The sequence below is a fragment of the Centroberyx affinis genome, unplaced genomic scaffold (genome assembly GCF_046629955.1).
Source record: "Centroberyx affinis isolate AG114_WGS23_722 - 3 ecotype Tasmania unplaced genomic scaffold, CSIRO-AGI_Caff_v1 ptg003524l_1, whole genome shotgun sequence".
NCBI lineage: Eukaryota > Metazoa > Chordata > Actinopteri > Beryciformes > Berycidae > Centroberyx > Centroberyx affinis.
This window is the reverse complement of record NW_027281469.1, coordinates 80,001-96,996: the sequence shown is the minus strand read 5'-3', so window position 1 is coordinate 96,996 and position 16,996 is coordinate 80,001. Positions and strand designations below refer to the sequence as shown.

At 40.3% G+C, this 16,996-nt stretch overlaps 1 protein-coding gene across 1 annotated transcript; it reads right to left on the bottom strand.

Annotated features, from left to right (window-relative positions):
- Positions 1-8,919: 8,919 nt before the first annotated feature.
- LOC139661361 (protein LKAAEAR1-like) lies at positions 8,920-16,906 on the bottom strand. Its single transcript, XM_071539816.1, has 4 exons — positions 16,799-16,906; positions 15,072-15,269; positions 13,576-13,698; positions 8,920-8,982 (listed from the first exon to the last, which is right to left on the bottom strand). Exons 1-4 carry the CDS (start codon positions 16,904-16,906, stop codon positions 8,920-8,922), a joined length of 492 nt encoding a protein of 163 aa, XP_071395917.1.
- Positions 16,907-16,996: the final 90 nt, after the last annotated feature.

The window sequence follows — 16,996 nt, the reverse complement described above, 5'->3', positions numbered from 1 at the left end:
CAAATTATCAAATGTAGTAACTTTCACAGTCATTTCACTAGAACAGCAGGTGATGGCCAAATCATGTTACCTTGCCCAAAATCAGTCATTTATCGTGCCATCGATCATTAGAATAGCTGCCCACTTTATATACGTCAGTCTAATAGCAAGTCCTCATTTAAATACCATTTAAGAATGCACTACTTAAGCAGCTGATCAATAGTCCAGTGTTGGTCATGTATAGTGTCTTGTTCTTGTTCCCTGGTGACGGCCCCTGAGACTCATTCATGAGACTAATTCTGAGACTAATTGGTCCTTACCCCACCTTCTACTCACTGGGTAAGCAGAGTCAGAAATGAATGTACATCGGAATGAATGTTTGAGAAAATGTGAATGAATCACTTTCTTAATGTAACACAATTAGAGAGAGGTGCACATGTGATGAACATAAAGTAACACAAATGTCATGTTGTATATGTGTATGATGAATATGATGTACTGGATTCGGAAGACTAGCTGGTGCCATGGGCATCAGCTAATGGGGATCCTTTTAAATAAATAAAAAAATAAACATATTAACGTATGAAAACTAACAAAAGCACATGTGCTTTCAATTCACATGTGACTTTTCAACCAAATTTCTTCTGCCTTCTACCTCACTCCATAGCTCTTGTCTGATGTCTCTTCCACGTCTCTCTGACCTGATGCTGGGTCACAGGAACGCTGTCAGCACACTGTGACCTCTGACCTTTCACCTCCTCACTGTTGGTTGCTTGTAACGCTGGTGATGCAGGAATTGAAGCTTATACTCTACTGTTGACGTCACTGTCACAGTCACTCTGGATAACAGCCTCAACCTAACACCCAAACATGTGAGTGCAAAATGCCAAATGTCAAATTGGGGAAGTCAGTGGCTGATGTTAGGCGATCATATCTAACAACAAAAAATAAAGGAGTACAGGATGTAAAGTCTTCTCAAATGCATGAACTGAAGCATATCTGCATTGTTTGCTGGTAGACATGAAAACATTTGGAAGGTCCTCTTAGTGCGGGGCCAACACACATTCATGATGCACAAATGAAAGCTGAATTCAGTATATAAAAACTGAATAAAAGCAGAATTTACACAAGAGTGAGGGCCTATAACATCCGGTAACACTTTATAATAACCATCATTAATAAATGGTAAATTGATTGAATTAACTCAATTGATTGAGTTAATTAAACTTTAGTTAATAGTTATTTTACTGTTAACAAACAATGAAATGATCATTAATAATGTTTACTAATTATTAGTAATGCTATAATTTATGTTATTTTATCATTCGTTTGTGTAATATAAAATCATTTGTTTATAAATTATATATTGTATCATAGCTTTTTACCCTTTTTACCGTCTCTTATCAGCCATGATACAATATATAATTTATAAACAAATGATTTTATATTACACAAACTAATGATAAAATAACATAAATTATAGCATTACTAATAATTAGTAAACATTATTAATTAGTAAACATTATTAATGATCATTTCATTGTTTGTTAACAGTAAAATAACTATTAACTAAAGTTTAATTAACTATCAATTTACCATTTATTAATGATGGTTATTATAAAGTGTTACCAAACATCCACGTTCCTTATCTTCCGTTTCCTATTTTCTTCTCCCTTCCCTTTTATAGTTTTATAGCATCATAGAGCCTGACAGCCACTGGCAAAAGAAAAATGATGGACTGATGGCTAAATTTAAGTAGTGTGTACAAGACTGGATAGATAGAAAGACACTTAAATGATGTGATGAACAACACCTTTCTGTTTCCATGCAGCAGTACTGAGGCGGGCCGGTTGGCCGGTTGGCTGGTTGACCGGCTGCAGGTCCGGAGCAGTGCAGCGTCCGGCCACAGGGGGGCAGTGCAGCCGCACATCAGGCTGCTGCACACAGACGGCATGTTGAGGCAATGCAGATGGTCAGTTCTGCTGACAGATTTTGACTAACAGCTAAATCCACGGTGCGTTTGCTCCCTCTGTTACCCACAGCTGACTCTGCCTCGCTCAGCCTGAGTTCAGCTCGCTTGTTTTGGGTTTTTATTCATCCAGGTGAGGTTGACTGAGCAGAGGTGGAAAGTAACTCGGTTCATTTCCTCAAGTACTGTAGGACTAATTAAGTACAATTTTGAGGTTCTGGCACTTTACTGGAGTATTTCCATTCTGTGAGACTTTCTACTTTTCCTCCACTACATCTCAGAGGGAAATCTTGTACTTTTTCCTCCACGTTCTCTGTCATCATTTCGCTCATTAAAAAATGTTTTGTTTTCTCATCTTAAAACAGATTGCCTATGTTTTCAGTAATGCCATCACTGTTCCTTTATTTCCTTTATTTATAGATTGATCCTTTTCTTTTTTTTTACTGATTGTGTCTAGTCTAAGGTTGTAACTCTCTTTTTTTTCTCTCTTTCTTTTGTTATTACCTCCGCCAAGGAGGTTATGTTTTCGGTGCCGTTTGTTTGTCTGTCTGTTTGTCTGTTAGCAGGATTACGGAAAAACTACTGGGCCGATTTTCATGAAAGGGAAGGGTGTAGCATGGGCCAAGGAAGAACCCATTAAAATTTGGAGCGGATCCGGATCCGACTCACGAAATTTGCATATCATAGCAGACTGGACTATTGGCCTTGGCGGAGGCATGGGCTCTCCGAGTGCCCTTCTAGTTTAGTTTGTTGTTTGTTTGGGTGTTTGTTGTTTGTTTTGTCATTGTTGTGTTATATATTATTGTGTCTTGTACTGTTCTGTTTTCCATTTGTTTTGTGAGTATTTGTTTGGGACCCCCTTGAAAATGAGACGATACATCTCAAGGGGTTTATCCTGATATAATAAATTTCTCTCCACTACATTTATCTGCCGGCTGGAGTTACTAGTTACTTTGCAGAATAAGGTTTTACATGCAAAACATACGATCAGCTCATAAAATATGTTGCATTGTTGGAGTTTAAACTCCCCAACAGTATATGGAGCAGTTAGACAGACAACATTAAAAAAAAAAATTCCAGTAATGACACCGACACTGATGCACACACATAAAAATTCCAACCAACCATTTTGTCCCCAACATCCTCTTTCAACCAGAAATACATGAGATTATGGAGGCAAGATGTTCTCAAGTGCCTTGCTCAAGGGAGAGACTTTTCCACCCCAGATTTCCCTCAACCGGTTCAGGATTCAAACCGGCAACCTTTCAGGCTCCAGTCTGCTTCTCTAACCTCTGGTCTCCTGCCGTCTCCTGGAGCCGAGCGAGCGGCGGTCCAGAACTTATCGCCCATGATCCTGAAATGATTCCCCATGCATCGCCACACTTTGCTGATTGATTGATTGATTTTATTTGACAGTCTCATTTATTTTAAAAACACCGGCTCTGCCAAGGCATTGAGTTCATACATAAAAGGAAAAAGTCAGGATAACACAATAAAGCCCAGAGGCTTATTTCCATTGTGGTCCCTTTGGGGATGGGGGGGGGAGGGTGTAGGGGAGGGGTCAGGACGGCAGATCTGACCTGGCAAGAATGACACAAAACATTAATCAAAACAATAATACACTCAGCAAGTTATTCACAGTATTAACAACATCAATCACTTCCTCAGTGCTTCTTTGGACAATGCTTGGCCCTACTCGCCACTCTAATTAAACTAATTAAAAACTCTGTACATTAGAGATAAATACATCAATATATCAACATTACTTCACAGCCCCCTCAACAGATTATAATAATAATAATAATAATAATAAACTTTATTTGTATAGCACCTTTCATACAAGAAATGCAGCTCAAAGTGCTTTACAACAAAGAAATTACATACATGAAAATAGACATAGAATGAGCATAACATAAGATGGAAAATAAAACCCACTGAATAATAATAAAAATAAAGTTAAGAAATAGAGTACATAGAATAATTAAAATCAAGTAAAACACAACACTTTAAAAGAAGTGCAGCAGTGCATAAGTGCGAAGCAAAGTGTAAAAATAAATAAATAAATAAAAATAAATAAATAAAAATAATAATAAAAAAAATAGATATAGATTATATACAAGTCTGGGTCTGTCCATAATAATTAAAATAAATAAGCTACATCAAAAACAAACCAAGAAAATAAAATATAGAAAGACACCCTATTATCACCCTATTGCTGACTTGCTTGCAATTTGGTTTTCGAGTGTTTTTCCGCACAGAATCTTCTTGACAGGGTGGAACAGCTGAAAGAGCATTTTCGGCTGATGAAATTGGGTGCGGCTGTCTGGTGCCACCTGAGCCGGAGCGACATCGTTCTCTCCTCTCACCGGAGGAACAAACCGCTCCGAACGCTCGCTGTGAACGCAGCCTGGAGCTCGACACCAGGGAGACGTTCTGCGTCTCGAGACGTGAACCAAACTCTGAACCTTGAAGTATAGAATATGTGCGTCTGTTTTTTTCCATGTGCGGTTCAAGACGTTCTGTGCTTCACACACACAGCGAGCCTGTGGCTGTGGATAAAAGCCTGCAGAGAATAAACATGTGGGAACATGCAGCTCTCATCATGTCTTCATGCTCAATTAGCCAAGCTTAAGAGAAGGCAGCATCAGTCCAGAAATAATGGACTTGAATTGACTTCACACACACACACACACACGCACACACACACACACACACACACACACACACAGTCATGCAAACACACGTAGTCAAGTACATGCAAGCACATACACTCACACATACAAACACATATACCAGCACACTCAGGGGAATGCACACATGTACACGGACACAAATACATACAATTTTGCACACACACACACACACACACACACACACACACACACACACAAAAGCACTTACTCACAGTCTCATTACAAATTCAAGCTTACATAAGCTGCCCGTTGATCGCTAAGATGAAAGACAGAATGATGAACTCTCTTCACAGCTAAAAGCAAAATGCACTTAAAAACCTGTTGTCCAGCATCGCCATTGTCTGTCAATCGACCAGCTACCTTGAAATTCGTGCTTTGCTGCCATTGAAAAACCCACTCAAAAATATTGCATGTTGCATATTGAAGTTGCTGAATTCAACCTGAAACTCTCCAGTTGTGCTCCACAACACTCCCAGTGCTTGTGATCTGTGTAGTTTTTGCTCTGAAACCATAGAAAACAGTTGGAAAATGAACGTTAGCTCTTCTGATCTGTGTGTCAGTGTGTTGGTCCTGTGTGACTTCACTGGGCACCAACACTGACTGCATTTACATGGACAGCAATAATCTGACTGTTGTCCTTATTCTAAATAAATGAGACAATATTCTGATTCATCTGTCATACTCTGCCTGTTTGCACTGTCAGTCTTTCCCATAACAGTGTCACTGCCATTTGAACTACTCATTCATTTGCACTTTAAAATCGTCATAACCCAATATACCGTATTTCCTCTAATATTGGCCCGGGCCTTTATTTACCTCAGCTGCAGAGGGTACCAGGCCTTTATTGGAAGCAGGCTTATATTAGAGACAGGCCTTTATTTCTAATTCCCTCTGTTTGATAAGTATATTTGCTCATATTTTAGTACGAAGCCTCCTTGTTTTCTGATCTGTTTCTGTTGGGGTTTGTTAGGCAGCCGTTTTTTTGTTACTGCGCCGCATTACCGATAATTACGGTAATCGACGACGGCACGCTCCAGAGACTTCCTCTGGCCGAGCCGTCTGGTGGCATACCGCCATCTTGTGGCACTTGTGCGTTACTACAAACTACAGTTACATTATATAACAGGCACCTGGAGTTTACCGGTATCCACCGTTGTTTTTTCCTTTGTTTTTTTCCCCGGCCTGTATTTGGGGCCGGCCTTTATTTGTTCGTGTCGACCACGGCCCCGGACATTATCGGAGACCCGGCTTTTAATTGACTACCGGTTACTATTAGAGGAAATACGGTATGCTACTTTAACCTACTTTATATGCTGCTATCTTTTATAATGTTACTGTTTTACTGTCTGCAATAGTCGAGTTTCAATACATTCGCTGCTACTTTTGCACATTTAGTGAACACACTTTGTCCAACCTGTCCTGTATATAGTCTTTACATGGGCTATATATTTGTATTTCCTATTTTGTGTTTCTCTTTTTACTCTCAAGTGCTGCACTTCAGATTGTTGACCTGAGCCTGTAGCATTTCATTGTACAGATAATCCTGCACTTCTGCACATTTGACAATAAAGGACTTGAACTTGATGAATCTGTCTCCATGTGTTGCTTAGAGAACTCTTCCATTCATATTCCTGTTTACATGCTGCGGAGCAAAGTCCCATTAACAGGACAAAGGACAATCAGTTCAATTCAATTCAATTCAATTCAATTCAAATGAGCTTTATTGGCATTAAAAACAACAGTATCTGTTGCCAAAGCAAAACAGTGATAATCAAGAAAAAGTAGCAATAATAACAACAAAGATAACTGAACAATAGAAAGTTGCAATTATTCAATCACACACAAAGGAAAAAATGGTAAATATTTAGGTCACAATCACAATCACTGATGTGGAATCTTCTTGTTTGTTGCCAGTTGTGTGATGTCATCAGCTTAGCCTAGATGCCCTAATTACTGAAAATTCAGAATGTACAATTGATGAACTTTGCTGTTACACCGGTCAGCTTCACAGACACAACAGGCGGTGAGCTTGGCACTGGCAGTAAGCTAGTTTTCACTTTAATCTGTATTCATGAAAAGACAAGAAACACAATGTCTGTCTGCCCCCCTCTGTAGAGCTAACAGGTGTCGGCTACAGATGTGCACTAATTTCTGTTTTTCTCTCTCTCCATTCACTGCCATTGTCTGGAGGAACAGTCTGAAAATCACTTCTAGCACATAAAGGAACGCTGACAAAGCAGATTCTGACAATTAAAAAACTAGTCATGCTGCTGAATTGTTTTGAAGTGAATCTCTTTCTTTATGTTTATTAAACCTTTCAGTTTGAACAAGTGGAACACAGAAATACGGTTGGAGGAAACTTATGCCGATGGAACGAAGAAAATAATACGTTTATCAATAATTGTAAATAGGCGAGGACTTTGATAAAGCAGATTCTGCCAAAGTTGTTTTTTTATATATTGACAATCTGATTTGTCAAAGTCCTGTCTCCTGTCTTTTTTCATAAGTTTCCTCCGAACGGATTTCCGTGTTCCACTTGTTCAAACTGACCTCAACATCACTTTAACATGGCTGACATTAAAAACAGCCACGGTCAAACTCTCAATCAATGTTTCTGGGTTTCCAGATGACACATGGCTGTTTTCTTTTCTTTTTTTTCATTTCTGAAAAGTTGACATTTTGGAGAAACGTGGGTTTGAGAAATGTACATGCCACCACCTGCGATCGATTGCTGTCTCTCAGGAGGTAAACGGGTTTGTGTCCGACAGAAGCTACAGGTCACCGCTGTCAGGTGAAAAAATCTCAAAATCTCCAAAATGTCAATTTACCATGAACTAAGAGGAACGGCCTTGTTTTAGATGGACGATGATGCATCTTGGAGTTTATCCAATAGCTTCTGAACAGGTTTCATAAGCCCAGGGGGTCGAAACATTTTCTGAACCCACAGAGGAGCGAGCGCCTAATCCTTCAGCTGAAGTTAAAGCATGAGAAATCACCAAAATTGGAGTTGCAACACCCTGTTTCCAAAAATGGCTGCATGAAATAATTTCAATTATCAATATGGAAAAAATATGTGACATAAAACCTAACACAGAAAAAAGATTCTCCGAGATCTGGGGACCATTTCCAGATCACTTGGAAAAGATTTGACTATCCTCTTGGGATAGTTGGGCCATATATTATCTTAATTACTATTTATTACATTGTGATATACTACAACTCTACTATACTAATATCTATCAGATTGTTTTTCTTTGAGACTATTATGAATATGTCAGATGGCATTTCGGTATGTGGTGGGGCGTTACATGTTATGTTGTATAGGATTATAGAGTTTTATATTGTACTTGACCACATTAGATATATTTGGGCACGAGACATGAAAGGCACAATGATATTTTTGTATATACACATACCAGTATGTCTGTGCGTTGATTGTTTTTTTATTCATCTGCAAATTGTAAATGCCTATTTATAATCCATAATTTCATTTGCTAGCCCATGTTACACCCTTTTCTTATTATTTTTAAATAAAATATAAAAAAAATAAAAAATTGGAGTTGCAAGGTTTTCACATGACAGCAGCAATATGTCTGCTCAAGATGAAAGAACATGTCTACTTTGTGATTTGGGAGAAACTGAGAACAATTCATTTTATGTTCTACTGTCCGGCAGATGATGATCTAACTGTGTTTTAGAAAGGGGGCAGCTTCCATATCGCTCTCTTCATCTGTAAAGCATGCAGGGAAAAGGCTGGATATCGTGTTTGTGTGATATCTGAGTCTGATGAATCTTTTCTCGTTTCTTATGATGAACACTCATGTGACTAAGCGGTCGTGTCATGTCAGTCCATGTGGGCTGGGCACCTTGTGTGTATGACATTTAAATAAACTAATCAATCAATCAATCAGTCATGTAGCAATCATTGTAGAAGTCCCACTGTTTACTGCATACTTGCTGAACGACACGTTGCTCATGAGGAATCGTTCAATAATGTTTTGCTCTCTTTTCTGCTGACAGGTTCTAAGAAATGCTCTGGTATCTCACTTGTTAATATGCTGTTTAACGTTAAGATGTGCAGGTTAAATAAAGCAGGACTTCAGCAGCCTGAAAGCTTTCTCCACTCCCGCCCTTCACACCTAAACCTTTATTAGTGGCCTTAACTTGGAGTGCCACACTAAGCTGAGAGCTGTCAATGAGTCACTCAGACCAAATGACTGAATGTGTGTGTGTGTGTGTGTGTGTGTGTGTGTGTGTGTGTGTGTTTGTCGTCAGGTCTCAGCTCCGACGAATCAATGTCAGTCCTTTGTCATCCTCCATTATCTCCTCCACTCTCTGTCTCTGGAGAGAGGGAGAGAGAGAGAGAGAGAGAGAGAGAGGATAAGATAGATTGACAGATAGAGGGAGCAATAGATGGAGAGACAGAAGAGAGAGGGAGAGAAAGACAAAGAGAGTTAATTACCAAGGCAAAGTGAAGTTGGGTTGTCAGCGAGAGAGAGAGAGAGAGAGAGAAAGTGAGGTAGAAAAATAAAGAGACAGGAAGTAAAACAAAGGGTAAGATAGATTGACAGATAGAGAGCAGTAGATGGAAATAGATGGAAAGACAGAAGAGAAAGGGAGAGAGAGAGAGAGAGAGAGAGAGAGAGATTGTCATGGGTTTGCTTTATATTATCCTTTGTTTCTCTGCACCTGAAGTTCACAGGTTTGTTTCTTAGGCTGCGTTCACACCAAACATGTTTAGACCGGTTCAATCAACTCTGATGCGTTTCCTCCTTCAGTCCGGTTCCTTTAGGCAGGTGAGAACAAAACCATCTGAACTCTGGTGGCACCAAATAACGGAACCAAGATGCTCGAAAAAGCCTCAGTCTCAGTCTGCTTCCAAGCGGACTGAGGTGCAGTTTGTTATGAGAACAGAATCGTACCAACTACAGGAAACAACCCTAAAACATCTGGCTTCATGAGTCTGTTGTTCATTATTGTTCAACCATTGATCCATATGGTTTTATGGGTATAAGGATGGATATTGATCCATATGGTTTTATGGGTATAAGGATGGATATTGATCCATATGGTTTTATGGGTATAAGGATGGATATTGATCCATATGGTTTTATGGGTATATAGATGGATATGGACATCTGACAGCCAGCAGTTCCTCCTGCTTGGAAAGTCTAGCAGAACAAAATGAACTGATAGTCTGGACTGACGCTCATATTCAATGTTTTCTTCATGTGGTCTTCATGAAGACCAGAGATGGTAAATTATAAATGGACTGCATTTATATAGCGCTTTTCTAGTCTACCGACCACTCAAGCGCTTTACAACAATGCCTACATTCACCCATTCACACACACATTCATACACCAATGGCGGCAAGCTACCATGCAGGGTGCCGGCGCAACCATCAGGAGCAATTTGGGGTTCAGTATCTTTGCCCAATGACACTTCAACATGCGGACTGGAGGAGCCGGGGATCAAACCACTGACCTTCTGATTAGTGGACAACCCGCTCTACCTCCTGAGCCATAGCCGCCCTATAATAACTCCCTCGCTCCCCGGCTGAGAATATCTTTAATCTCGCGGGCAAACATTTCATAAAATTAACAATTAAAAATGATTACAATGTAATAAAAGCATTAAGAAACCTAAAAGACAAAAACAGACCTCCTGTTAAAAACAATTACATTAGGCTCTAGAAAGATTTAAGATCTTGTTTCTAAATTGGCCAAAGGGTATCAGAGAATCTAAAATATGCTGTAGCTCATTCCATGTATGTGGAGCACAAAACCTAAAAGCACTTTTGCCGAGTACAGAATTAATACGGGGAACCTGGAGTATGACCAAATCACTGGAGTGATTTGGCCCTATTTGTCTCAGCCCGCCCAAGGTTTCCTACTAGGTTTTTCTTGGGAGTTTTTCCTTGTGTGCATTTAGGGTCTAAGGCTGGGGTGCCGGGTAGGTTAGGCTATGTAGAATAGGTAGATTGTTTGTTTTGCTAAATCTGCTCTTGCCTACCTGTGTTTTTTTTGCTATGTTTGTCCTACATAACTTTGTTCACCATTGATTGATCTAGTTAGACCTAGCTAGACACATTCTCGGTAAAGTCCTCTGAGACATGCTTGTGACAAAGGGCTATATAAATAAACTTGACTTGACTTGACTGACTGGAGCGTGTTTTTTGAACAGTGTGAACCTAAACGAGGCAAATACAAAAATGTTACAAAGTAAACTTCTCAACAATGATTCGGACCAAAGAAACAAACTGTGAGATCTCAGCGTTAGTTTCGGTCTGCTGGTGGGCGGTGCGACTCGTTAGGTGGCGTTACCTACAGCTGAGCTCAAGTTTTGAAAAGCCGCAGTTTGCTTGAGTCACGGTCAGCTGTTGTGTTGGAGAGGGAGAGACACCATCAGTCTCCCCATGTCTTCTGTTCTGTGTGGGCAACTTCGTCTCTGTTTGATTTCTGCTTCCAAGTTTTAAAGGTCAAATGTGTAATATTTCTGCTCTCCTGAAGCATAACATGACTAGTAAATATCAGCAGGTTCCTGGATGGTAGAGAGTGAAACAAAGTGAAGAGATTTCTGCATTCAGAAACACAGGAGCGGGCCGAGGCTGAAGGCTCCTGCCACACCAAGGTCCCTTCAAAAATCTGGCAGTTTGAGTTTGCCTTGCTTATCAACAAAAAACACACATCGGAAAATATAATTTCAGACTTTATTACTAATCTGTAGGGTGTTCTGGTAAATTTGGCATGTATATAATCCTCCAAACAGCTCAAATTTTTATGTCCAGCTCTACAGAAAATAAATGAAGGTATTTTTCCCAAATTTGTCTTCAATTTTTGAAAAACACATCTCTAAAAACACGACTTTTCACGAATTAAGACAGGCAATCTGTGATCTATTACTCATTCTTTCAAGCCAAAGGAGCTCTGTATTAGTATCACACACACACACACACACACACACACACACACACACACACAGGCAGAGAGAAATGTATTTTTTACCAGTCCCCAGGTTGTGATGTAACTGTCTTGTATTATTAAACTAGGGTGAGTGCCTGTGTAGAGACTTGGCTTGGATGTTAAAAGGAAGCGGCCACACACTCAGGAATATTGTTATCAAAGTATATTACTGGTTAACTGATTTTCTCATTTAATACCCGCAGAGCCTCTTAAGTTTGATGGGAACCGCTCACTTCTTCCAATATAAATATTCATGTGAAATAGTCTGAGAGCCATTTGATTTGCTATGCACTTTCACTGCAGGCCTCTGACTGACTCAGTTCAAACTGCATTTCTCAGCCACCTCTCCAGCTTTCAGCCAGACTGTAAATGTTGTATGATTCATAGTTTCTGAGTTGCCTGACTCCACTTTGGGGACTTTATTAAAAGATGGAGTCTCAATTGCTGCTTAAACAGACTTAAACTGAAGGCCGGTCGGTCCAGGGAGCAGTAAAATATGTAGTGAGTACATGAGGGAGTAGTAAAAAATAAAACCAAAAAACTTAAGATCTTGGTTCTACTTTTTTATATCAACTGGCCAAACTGTGATTGGTCACTTCAAATGGTACCTGTACATCATAGAGGTCTTCACAGATAATACAGTAAAATGGTTGATACCTACAGCACCCGGCGTATTGATCCACTCACTCTCTGAGCAAATCGGCTCCCGCAGGCCACATCCACACTAATACATTTTCATTTTAAAACGCATAACTTTTGCTATGTTTACGCCTAGTGTCCACACTACTCTGGTGTTTTCGGACCCCTAAAACAGAGACTTTTGAAAATGCTGCTGACCCCGTTTTACTCTGGGATTGCGTTTTCGTCCGGACGGGCGGAAACGGAGAGTTTTGAAAACGATGACGCAGACGCCCACGTTCACTTCCTGATTGGGTCTTATCAGTCACGACGTGTCCTTCCCTGATTCGTCACGCCCCTATCACGTACATTTTAGAGTGGCCTTTTATTGTGACCAGCCCAAGGCACACCTGTGCAATAATCATGCTGTTTAATCAGCATCTTGATATGCCACACCTGTCAGGTGGATGGATTATATTGGCAAAGGAGAAGTGCTCACTAACACAGATTTAAACAAATTTGTGAACAAAATTTGAGAGAAATAAGCCTTTTGTGTGCATAGAAAAAGTCTTAGATCTTTTATTTCAACTCATGAAAAATGGGAGCAAAAACAAAAGTGTTGCGTTTATATTTTTGTTCAGTATAGATGGAGAGACTAGATGAGTTGAACTGCAGGGTGTACCTGAACTCAGCTGTCAGCAGCAAATCAAACCACTCTCATCTATTTTTTACTAATTTAATATTCACATCTGAAGTGAACATGTACTTAGGGATCCCTCATAAAACCAACTATTCCTCCGCAGGGATCAACTTTTGTAATTTGGCTGTTTTTTTTTTTAATGAAATGAGTCATTCAAATTGAAATGAGTCATTCAAATCAAATGATCAAGTAAACATGTCATCCCCCATGAATGATGCAGGCGCCCCTTGGGCCAATCAGTAAATAAACAAACGGCCAGTCACTGTAACTTTGAAAGTCACTTAACTTTAAAGGAGCAATGACACACATCATTCCCCAAAACTTCATCCTCATCATCGTATGGGATGTTGTGCGTGATGGATGGACCGGGGCCGAACCATAAATCTAACTTATTTGATTTTGGAGCTCCTTGCTGCATAAATTTGCATATAAATGAGGGTAAAATGGCAGGATATGAGGAAGTTCAAGTGCCTCTTGTTCACATTTTAGGAGGAAGTGCTTCTCTGTCAACTTCGTGTCTTTTTATGTCTTCCTTTTTTGTTCTGCCAATTGGTGATCGCTGAGCCTGTATTTGGTGAGGATCAGTTTCCCACACACACACACACACACACACACACACACACAAACACACACACACACACACCTACCCACCTGTGTGCGGTCCAGCCAGTCTACAGAGTGGGTTCTCCTCTCTGCAGCGGGCAGCAGGAGCTCCAGGCGAATGGCTGCCTGCGCACTGCTCTGACACGTTATCATCATCCTGATCTCTTCACTCTATATAGACACACACACACACACACACACACACACACACACACACACACACACACACACAAATAGGATGGCTTAGACCCCCTACAGCAGCCACAGCAATATGTGAATCTTGTCAGTGTTTGTTTGTGAACGAGGCCCGAGATGGTTGAGATGGGAAAAAAAAAAAATGTGACTCCATGCAGCTTTTTGCTGTTCGCTCTGATTAGAAAATGTGTGTGAACAGAGAACAGGATGCAGGCCTGTGCACAGACATCTAAAGGGGCAGGCGCTCAAATGGGGAAAAAGGGCCCCCACCTCCCCACCTCCCCACCACCACAACTGAATACCATCGCATACCTTGAAAGGACGACACAAATGACATGTCAACAAATGACAAGTCAACTGGTAGAAAGAAATAATTACTGACTCTTAAAGGAGTAGTTCATCCAAAAATGAAAATTCAGTCATTATCTACTAACCAAACTATTGTATATACCAGTGGTTCTCAACATGGGGTCCGGGGACCACCAGGGGTCCTTGAGGGGGTTCCAGGGGGTCCCCAGCAAATTGAAGAATTGTTAAACTTCACCATTATTTCATTTACAAGAAGTTAACACAGTTAGAGAATGATTATTTTGATCATAGTTTCACTGTTATCTCTCTACCTACAATACAGATAGTCATGGGATTCTGGACAAAATCATATCTAACAATAAAAATATTCTCAATTTTGGGTTCAAAAGACAAAATCTCATCAAATCGGGGTCCGTGGCTCTAATGTGGACTGAATTAAGGGTCCTTGATATGAAAAAGGTTGAGAATCACTGGTATATACAATGCAGGAAGACTCAATTTGCATTAAATGATGGATACAATTTTATTTTTTTCCACTCACAGAGAGATCGTATGATGTCTGAAGACTTGGATTATGCTTCACCAGCTGTATAAAGTCATTTTATGATTTTTTTTTTGTTATTTTTGGAACTCTTAAGATCTCAGAACTCAGAGATTTCAGTTGTTTTGCAGAAGACTGCTACGGAGTCGTGCTGGGAAGCTCCGGGAGGACTGAATTTTCATTGTTGTGTGAACTATTCCTTTAAAGTGAGACTTGGCTATATACTATGATCTTTAAACAGAGAAGGTCTAAAAGGTTTGGTAGTAAAATATTACACTTGCAGTGCAATTTTTAAGAACATATTGCTTTGTGTTTTTGTTCTTTTTTAAAGCTCTTATATCTTTTGATGTAATATGCTGTAAATATATGTTCAGCAACTTTTATCATGGTAGGTGAAACATGACATGAAAACATATTAAAAGGTGAAAGGTGGGTTTACTGAAATATTTATGGAAACCAAAAGGGCAGGTGCAGATGCATGATGGGACGCCCCGCTCACCCGCGCTGCCTGGTAGCTCCGCCTCCTGCTGCAGAGCCGGCGGTTTGCCTCCGCTGCCTTCAGCTGACCTGAGATCAGGCTCCGCCCCCTCCTCTCCTCCGGATCCTCCAGGGGGCGGAGCTGAGCTTCAGACCGGGACGCCTCCGCCTTCCTCAGCTGAGCGCAGCGCTTCCTGGACGCCGCCGTCCACGCCTTCACCTACAGGTTAACGTTCAGTTTGGAGAGACCGAGTGTAAACTGGTGGTACGATTAAATCTTCAGAACATCTACAGTGACAGGTTTTTTCAAATTGACAACTGAACAATCTATTGTTACATAATATCCTGACAATTACCGTATTTCCTCCTAGTCCTCCTAGTTTCCTTCCTAGTCAATTTAAAGCCGGGTCTCAGATAATGTCCGGGGCCGTGGTCGACACGAACAAATAAAGGCCGGCCCCAAATACAGGCCGGGGAAAAAAAACAAAGTAAAAAACAACGGTGGATACCGGTAAACTCCTGGTGCCTGTTATATAATGTAGCTGTAGTTTGTAGTAACGTACGAGTGCCACAAGATGGCAGTATGCCACAAGACGGCTCGGCCAGAGGAAGTCTCCGGAGCGTGCCGTCGTCGATTACCGTAATTATCGGTAATGCGTCGCGGTAACAAAAAAACGGCTACCTAACGAACCCCAACAGAAGCAGATCAGAAAACAAGGAGGCTTCATACTAAAATATGAGCAAATATACTTATCAAACAGAGGGAATTAGAAATAAAGGCCTGTCTCTAATATAAGCCTGCTTCCAATAAAGGCCTGGTACCCTCTGCAGTTGAGGTAAATATTAAATATTAGATCTAAATATTAGAGGAAATACGGTATGCATTATTTTATATATATAATATGGTAACACCTATGCACTTGCCATATCTTGGCGTGGGTGAGCCCGAATTTGATCTTGTATTTTTATCATTATAACGGAGAATAAAGATCGAGCAAAAATTGACATAAATGTTAAAAAAAAAATTAAACATTCACATAAGTTGAGCGTTCAGAAGCAAAATTCCTTCTAAGCTGATAGTTTGGTGACCTCCATCTAATAATTTATCACATTGGCCGTTTACATGCACACCAATAATCCAATTATAATGCGATTAAGGCAGTAATGTGAGTAAGGTGGAGCCATGTAAACTGTAAAGACTCTGGTTATGTTAATGAGATTCTGCTCATAGTCGGAGTAATCACTTTCGAGGAGCAGATGAATCAAAATTTATGTTAATTTGGGAGACATGGACATAATGCGTTTTCTTGATGCTGAGCTGGAACAGGCCGATAAAAATGGCAGCAGCAGATATGAAAGTGTCGCTTGTTGGTAGAATTTGCTGATGGGACAACAGAAGAATAAAGTGGAGGGACGGATTTAACTACCCACAATTCTGCAAATAATCAAATAACCACAAGTAGCATGTAAACAAGATTTAAAGGACTTGCTGAGTCATGTACACATCTTAATTGGAGTAATGCCTTACTCTGATTATTGGCCATAATCACATTATTAGTCTGCATGTAAACACAGTCATTGACCAAATAATATCACTGTCATCTCTGTCACTGTTCCAGTTTCTCCCCAGTCAATATAATCAGGTTTGGGGGGTTTTGTGGAAAATGATAAAAGATCCAGGGAGTCTTCCATACATTAGGGTTTAGTTACAATAATAATAAAAATAATATTTGTAACCCAGAATCCCACCTGCTCTGTAGGCTGCTGGTAGGCCAGATATCTGGCTCTCTGCTGCGGACACATCCTCCTCAACTCTGCTGGAGGGAAACTGCTCCTCTCTAAATCACAGTGGAACATTAATAAGACTAGAATTTATAACCTCCTCCTCTCCTCTCCTCCTCTCCTCTCCTTGTCTCCTCTCCTCTCCTCTCTTCCTCTCCTCTCCTT